Genomic DNA, 8181 nt, shown 5'->3' with positions numbered 1-8181 from the left:
ACCTTTGTGATGTTTTCTTGTATTTTCTCCTGCAGGAAAAGAACAAAACACAACTGAGATAAGAAAGCTCAACTGGTGAGGATGAGAAAAGGAGAGGGTCAGCAATAGGTGCAATTAAGGGATGACTCTTACACCATAAGATGGTTCCAAAGTTGATGCAGCTATCTCCAGCTAAACTCAGTAGCTGTTGCCATTAACTGCAGCAGCGTGCCATTAACTTGCCTGTGTGTGTCTTGCCCTTTTATTTAAGAAAGGGTCACAGCAGCTGGAAAGGAATCAGTTACTACTCTAAACAGCAAGTGACATGAACCACCTTCTCATGCTGATGAGTACTTTTTGTGTCTCCATACAGCATAGAAACGTGGTCTGATCTGTGGAGAGCCCACTATGTTATAGTGATGGTGATGTGATCCATCAGCTACATTGCTGCGGTCAATCAGTGCAGAGTTATAGTGATTTTACAACAGTTCTGCACTGGAAAGAAAACTCAGGTCCTCACAAGTTCTGTTTTCTGCCAAATCTCAGGTGCCACAATGCATGTATGTCAGGACTTAAGAGAGCTGTGACCAGGACCAGAAATTGCAAGGGCAATGGCATGCTGACTGCACCTATTCATGATTCTAGCCTAACAGCCCCACCTTTCCACCACATCATTTATGGTAAAGGCTGCAAGGTGGGTTTGCCCTCTACAGGCCATGGCACAAGGTGTCAACATCCAATCAGAAACCCTTCTGTGCAGCCATACAGCCAGCTGCAGAGGTATTTCTGCACTGTACTTTGAATGTCAACTCATTATCTTGCAACAGTGTGCTCAATGGCTTTGTACAATGCCTGGCAAAGCAGGGAACTGATCCCACTTGAGTTCTTCCATGCTTTTGTAAGTTAAAGTGAAACTAATGAGCTCTAAACTTAACAAGCAGTGATGCTAACACAGTGAGGGCTACAATGAAGAGTGCAAAATTAACATCCTGCTGTTCAGCAACACGCCAAGAGGTGGTCCCCACCTTCTAAGTATATAGTAATGGTGTACTGTTGTAAGCATCCAATTCCACTTCCTCACCTCTGATAGTACCACAGATGGGAATATTGTGGCTAAGGCAGACAAGTCCAGCATACCCAAACAGGGGGTTCTTTTTTTCTTAAAAATAAGAATATTTATTTATACTTGGCCATATGAAGAATTATTTATTTAAATTTGAGGTGATGCAAAAAGAGTAAAACAACAAACAGAAGCATCAAGAGTAGCTTACTGATATTAATGATGCTGATGTACACAAGCAGAATCCCACTTGGGCCCATCTGATTCTAAGGGAAGTTTTCATTTTAATTACAAAAGGATGAAGAACAGAAATTTCATCTTGCAGAGTTCCAACTTGGAAGCTGTATTCTGTCAGAAACATTCTGACAAACACAGAACTTCACTTAAATTTGTTGCAAAAAGAAGCTGCTGAAAAACCTTCTGCTTGTTTGGCCATCCAAATCCTGGTTGATTACAATATCTTTTTCCCAGGAAATCCAAAGGATTTATTCAGATTTTTATTTCCACTACATCAATACAACATTTTAAATTTTAAAATTAAGTTATTTACAAGTCATTTATTTCCCCTTTAAGTGTATCACGTTGTGTTGCAGAACTATCAGAACTAATTTTTCCCTTTATTGGCTCATGACCTTCACAGGATTCTGTAAAGTCTTTCTCCTTGTGAAGTCAGCCTTCGCATTCCAGCAGAAATACCTTTCATAGTCTCCTGATTGGCTAAAAGTTTCTTACAAAGAGGTGGCCCAGCCTTAGGGTGCAGTTTGCATTTGAATAAAGCATCACTTTTCTTATCAGTTACACCTTTAACCTTATTTTCAAGAATCTTTTTTCTGCAGTGGAAAACCATACTAGGAAGAAAGCATTTCCTAGTCACAGTTCTAAGAAGCACATATAAAAATTTATTATTGATGTTTATTGTTGTTTCCACACCTGCAGTCCAATTACAGTCAAGGTTTACATGTACTGTTAGTGACCACATTTACAGGCACTGATTTTGCTTGTTTCAGTTGAAGGAAGGCAACATACACAAAGGAATTTCTATTCTTATATTCAGCATCACTACTACATGCATTTGTTTTGGAGAGAAATCATTAGCTGCATCCATACTACTGCTGACATTTAGAAAATCTTCCAGAATTTCAAAAAGAAAAAAAAATCTACAATGCTATTCACCAACAATATAAAAAGATGATGTTAACACAGGCTGTTTTCAAAGATAGTCTTCAGTTTGTTTTGAAAAAGTAGACAGTGCTGACATTACAGAATCATAGAATCACAAGGTTGGAAAGGACCTACAAGATCATCTAGTCCAACTGTCCTCTCATTGCCATTGCTGCCACAAGCCACTAAACCAGATCTTATAGCTCCTCATCCAGATGCCTCTTGAACACTGCCAGGGACAGCGACTCCACCACCTCCCTGGGCAGCCATTCCAGTGCCTGACCACTCTCTGAGAGAAAAAGTTCCTTCTTATGTCTAATCTAAACCTCCTCTGGTGCAACTTGTGGCCATTTCCTCAGGTCCTGTTTGTTGCCTGGGAGAAGAGGCCAAGCCCCTCCTCATCACAACCTCAGGAAGTTGTAGAGTGCAATGAGGTCTCCCCTGAGCCTCCTCTTCTCCAGACTAAACAATTCCAGCTCCCTCAGCCACTCCTCATAAGACTTGTGCTCCAGACCCCTCACCAGTTTTGTTGCCCTTCTCTGGAGAAGGGCTTTCAGAGCATCAGTGTATTTCTTGTAGTCAGGGGCCCAAAACTGAACACAATACACAAAACACAATGAGGTGCAGCCTCACCAGAGCTGAGTACAGAGGGATGACTACTGCTCTGCTCCTGATGGACACACTATTTCTAATACAGGCCAGGATGCTGCTAGCCCTCTTGGCCACCTGGGCACACTGTCAGCTCATGTTCATCAACCAACACTCCCAGGTCCCTTTCCTCTTCATCCAGCCACTCATCCCCAAACATATACCTGCTTTAAGAGTGCAAGCCACTGCTTGCACCCATCTGCCAAGAAATAAGGTCACTGCAAACAATTAAATTAGAAGGTGCCTCTTTTCATACCACAGTCAACATCAGTGGATGATTGCAATCAGCCGCTGTGTCCAAGCTAACATGGTGGGGTGAGTTAGTTGTTAGTTTTTTTGTTGCAGTGACAGGTTACCGCTGGGCTACCCAGAGCTTGTGCCTGCACGAGACTTGGTGACATTATCAAATCTTTTCAAGTTCTGTTTCTTTTCCCACTGTACGCATGCCACGCTAGAAGAATTACCACATCCATTCAACTCACATTTTCTGTCATGGAATGTATTAGTCATAGGTCCACATTTAGCTTGCATTTAAAAAAAAAAAAAATTAAAAAAAAAAAGATTTTTTTTCTCATGCTGAAGAGAATGAAGAGGTGACTCACCACACTAGGTAGGTCCTCTGTTACTAGTGTGAACTAGATATAACTTCACTTCCACTGAACTTCATACAATTACATCCGCGCAAGCCTAGTACCAAGTCAAAACCAGTACTCGTACAAGTGGGCTGCTGGAGTCTAATGAAAGTAAACCCAGTGAGAGTTGAAACAACACCTGGTTTTGGACTGTACATAAACTTAGCACAACAGCAGCTAACTGGAGACAAGTTGTTCCCAAAAGCCCCTGTAATTCCTTCCTACCTAACAGCCCATAGATGAAGAGAACAGAACCACAACAAAAAACATTTGAATTCTGTAAGGACATCCTCAGAATTCTGCTGAGAGGTGAGTTAACATGATTAAGCAGATATGGAGAGGAGGGAGGGTGGAGGAGATGGAGAATTAAACAGCTCTGCCAACTGCTCTGTTTTTACCCCATAATTACACAATTCAGTGTATCAACTAACTCAATGAATTGCTTGTTCACTCCTACACAGTCTCTGAAGAAATACCTAAATCACATTTTTTACTCATAACAGCAGAATGATTAAAATGGCGTTACTCCATATTTATTCCATATTTATCACATAGGGTTTGACAGTAATGGCATCCCTTCAGCACACAAGGTGAAAATGTGGGTGCTGCAGAAGTAAAAGAAGGATATTTGCCTAGCTTTATCCATGGAAGCTTATGAGTACTATGTTCAGACTAATGGGTTGTATCTGCCCTGGTAATATCTCTCTGGGCTCACAGCCTCCAGGACACCTGCTGTTAGCATTGGGTCTTACTGTTAACCACCAGTACAGTACCAGTGCAAGTGAGAACAGGTGACACTTCATAGTTAATTTAATACTGCTCAGCTCAGTGGTCACAAGCACGTCCTTAGCCTGCAGAGATGGTCAAACTACTTCATTTTCTAGCTGAAACTCATAACTTGTCACCCACAGTGGCTTAGTTTCGTTTAGCTTGGCCATTGCCATAGATTTGTAATGGACAACCTGGGGGTCCTAGGAATTTAGCAAACAGATATGTTTTCTGAAGTTCTTGAAATCCAGTAGCCTGTGCTCTCCCAATTGAACTTCCTAACAAAGCCTGGATCTGACACAGGGCCTGCTTCATGCTGGATCCATGTTCTTTTGGGAAATAATAGCAGGCAATGGGTATTTAGGGAGCCAAGAGACTAGCTAAAGTGAATTTGCTAGTTTTAAAAAGACACTGCCCCCAGCCACCCTCACAGAACAACCAGCAGACACAAAGGAACAGATCTGAGTGGGAGCCCCTAACATCTGTCCTTTAACACAGGAGCACCATCACACCTGTAGCCTCAACTATTCATTCCTGCTTCCCTACAAGCTTCCTTGTACTAGTTCCTTTGGAAGTGCAGAGATGAAGTCACTTCACCGCGCTGAAACATGAAATTCTGGCAAGTCTTGCTCTTTCTTGCCAAACTGAGGTCTCTAATGTTAGAACGGGTGTTTAGACAACAGTGCTGAAAGTCTGTTTCATAGCTTAGTGAATCAACAATAAGATAAATAAAATTTGGCAAAAGAGAAACAAGCCTCCCTTCAGTTCAATCTAGAAGACCATTCCTGCTCTTTCATTACCACCAGTGAATCTGCAGCCATGCTGCATATTATTCCTCCCCTGCTGTCTTCCTTAGCAGCCAGCTACAATTCATTTTTACTGCCTTTCTCACCAGATCCTTCCAATTCACTGGCCTAGAACTCCTAAGACTTCTCCCCTCAGCAGCCACGTCTGGGCAGCAGATAAATAGCAATTCCCAGCTCCCAAGCCCCAGTGCCTTCTCTGACCACACCACAGCAGCGTATTAGCTTATAACAGGGGAAGGCACCAGCCCCTGAATGTCACTGCCAAAGAGGAAAGGCTTGTGGCGCAGATAAAGCTACTTTTTCCAACTGATGGGATCATGTAAATTGAAAATCCTCTCTCCCAGCAGCTCAGTATTCTAAAACATTCAGTGCATTACAAATTATTCGTCATCATCGCTGGATTAGTGATGCATTTGAGTTATGTTACGAAAACCTATATTAATAACCATGTATAAACCAATTAACAAAACCCAAATCTCACAGCACAGACTACGGACTGGCATCTGTCAAAGCTCAGGATCTCGTGGGAGCCCTGACCAGATAAATATACTGAGAGTGCCAGACTTTGAAGTGGATGATGCCATCAACTGCTATTGGGTTTTTAATTCCCTAATTGAAACAAGAAGACCAGCTTTCTTGCTTTAATCACTCTCTAATCAATAACAAACGTAATTTATTGTTTCTTCCACACAGTCTGTTTAGTAAAATACTGTGCTAAGTTAAAAGCAATACAACCACAGAGACTAATGACAACGGAGAAGAAACCATAAGAAGCAGATGAGGAAAGAGATTTCAGCTGGTACTTGCAATATAATGGGGGGGGGGTTTACGTGGGGATTTTAAAAGACGGGTCATTTTAAATTGGACCCTGACCTACATGGGGACATAGTGAAATCATGAGAGGATGAGGCAGTCATTTTTCTCATTTTAAGTAGATTATAAGAGTCTGCATGCTCTGAAGCAGGGGCATGTGCAGTGTAACCATGCAATGGCAAGAAACATTCACAGCCTGAAACAGGCGCAACAATTTCAGAAGAAACAGAGACAAGACAGTGAAATGGGACAAGAGATGTACAGCCAGAACATATAGGGGACGATACGTCACATCTTGGAAACAAGAGGAAACTAAGTATGAACTTAACTTAAACCAATTAGCTTATCAAACTAAATAATGTATGTAAAAATAATTACTCAAGAAAAAAATGCTGCTTTGATATTTAGCTGATCTGACGGCCTTCACCAGTTCAGCTATTGAGTTTTCTAAACTGGGTAAACAAGTATTTCAAGAAACTTACAGTTTCATCCTCAAAGAGGACTGAAGCTGCTAGGCCATACCTCTCTTGCGCTGCTTCTGCTCTTCTGCAACGTTTTGCCCTGACATTATTCTTAACTGCAGTTAAATGGAGTTTCCCACTTTCTCATTTGGGGTTTGGTGTGTGTAATGATTCCATGTGAAGTATATCAGGAGAGACAGTGTTTTTTAAAATCTTCTTACAGAAGAGCCTCGCTGACAGCACAAGCTGTGAGGACTTCTTTGTTCTGAAGTCAGCTCAAGGCTGCTACGATCCCATCTCCAGCAATTCAGTAAAGAGTGGACAGAGCCTGAAGGCATTAACACTGGGGTTATATGTACATGGTCTGGGCAAATTGACATCAGTGACAACTACATGCTATAGTATATGCTCTTGTGAGAGATGATGACCCTAAATTCAGTGCAGCTGCCTCAGGCAGGAAGGTAGGGTAGGATCCCATGCAGCTGTAACAATTGTGTTCAGATAACAGCATACCAGAGGTGTATTAGTTACAGGTATTTTATTTCCCAATGACACAGAGATAATCTGTGATAAGTCGTCATTATTTTCTTGAGCTTCATTTTAATGAAGGACAACTACAGCTTGCTCATGCTTTGATAAACAGTGCTGGCTGCCAGAAGAGGCAAGCTAAGCACTGTGCACCTCTTCGTGACACAGTATGTACATCAAGTGTGGTGAAAATGGGGCAAAGGAAAAGTTTTCTTAATTGTTTTGCATTGAACACTGTGTACATATGAAGGCTCAAAGGTTTCAAGCAAGACAGCCTGAGGCAGAGAGATCTGCAGGGAACAGTGGGAGCCCCATGAGGACAGCTGAGTGCTCCAGCTTGTCACACCATGAGGTGTCAGCAAGGGCAAATCAGAATCAAATTCACTCCTGGAATCATCCTGGACTGGACAAGAAACTGGTATTTTAATGTGCTGGTATCTTAACTACCAAAGAAAAGACAGAAGTCATTCTAAAGGTTTCTAAAAATCTAGTTCAATTACTAGAACAATTACTGCAATCTTGAAGCTGTTCTATTTTTACTCACGTTTCCATCACTCCTCATGTCAAAAACAAAGTAAGTAAACAAAAATAATAATTAAAAAAGGAAAAAAACAACTTGCTATTGTAGCTGGCATGAATTCAGACAAAACTCTATGACCTTCACACAACAAATTACTGATAATAAAGACATTTCTACTTCATGCGACCAAATGTTTTCACACGGCTACTTCAAATGGCTGATGGAACTTTTGGCTCTGCGATACACGAAGAGGATGACCCACAAAGCACAGGATGGGTGGTACTTCAACAAGCCTATCTACATCTCTCACTGCAAGAGGCTGTGGGAGGGAATTCCTCCCTGCTGCTCTGAGCATTGTGCTGCACACTGTGCTCACTGGGCAACACCGACTTCAACAGGGGGATGCTGCTTCCTTCTCTTAGTTCAATATCACAAAAAAGGGAGCAGATACGCAATCTGGTCTGTGAGTTCTTTGGTTGCACCCTGATTATTTTCCTATGAAAAGAACTAAAAGAACCAAGTCAGAACAGCAAGAAGTGTAGAAGGGGACAGTTCTGTTTGGAATAATGTAAAATATCATTTTGTAGAGAATTTATAGTGGCAATATTGGTGCATCCTGCATGTTCAAAGCACATAATAGTTCAGCTGATATTCCATTCCCCTGGTGGGAAAGAGCTCTTAGACCCTGGAAAAAATAAGCATGCATAGATTAAAAACTTACTTTGCTCACTGCTACTATGCAAAATGAACGTATTCAGATCCTGCTGGAGCCAAGCAGGCAGCTGTCCAGTTTGTTTCATGCAGG

General features: G+C 41.7%; 1 protein-coding gene across 8 annotated transcripts in view; it reads right to left on the bottom strand.

Annotated features, from left to right (window-relative positions):
* Positions 1-8181, bottom strand: part of PDE1C (phosphodiesterase 1C) — a 307971-nt gene that overhangs the window by 142065 nt on the left and 157725 nt on the right. For 3 of the 8 annotated variants that reach the window (XM_015855056.2, XM_015855057.2, XM_015855058.2), the window contains exon 3: positions 3-29. The exons of the other annotated variants lie outside the window; for them this stretch is intronic. In XM_015855056.2, the coding sequence (XP_015710542.1) occupies positions 3-29 (27 nt within the window). The remainder of the gene's footprint in view (positions 1-2; positions 30-8181) is intronic. 8 annotated transcript variants of the gene reach the window in all.

Source organism: Coturnix japonica, chromosome 2 (genome assembly GCF_001577835.2).
Source record: "Coturnix japonica isolate 7356 chromosome 2, Coturnix japonica 2.1, whole genome shotgun sequence".
In the NCBI taxonomy this organism is placed as follows: Eukaryota; Metazoa; Chordata; class Aves; order Galliformes; family Phasianidae; genus Coturnix; species Coturnix japonica.
The sequence above is the reverse complement of the archived record's forward strand: the minus strand, read 5'-3'. Positions and strand labels throughout refer to the sequence as shown.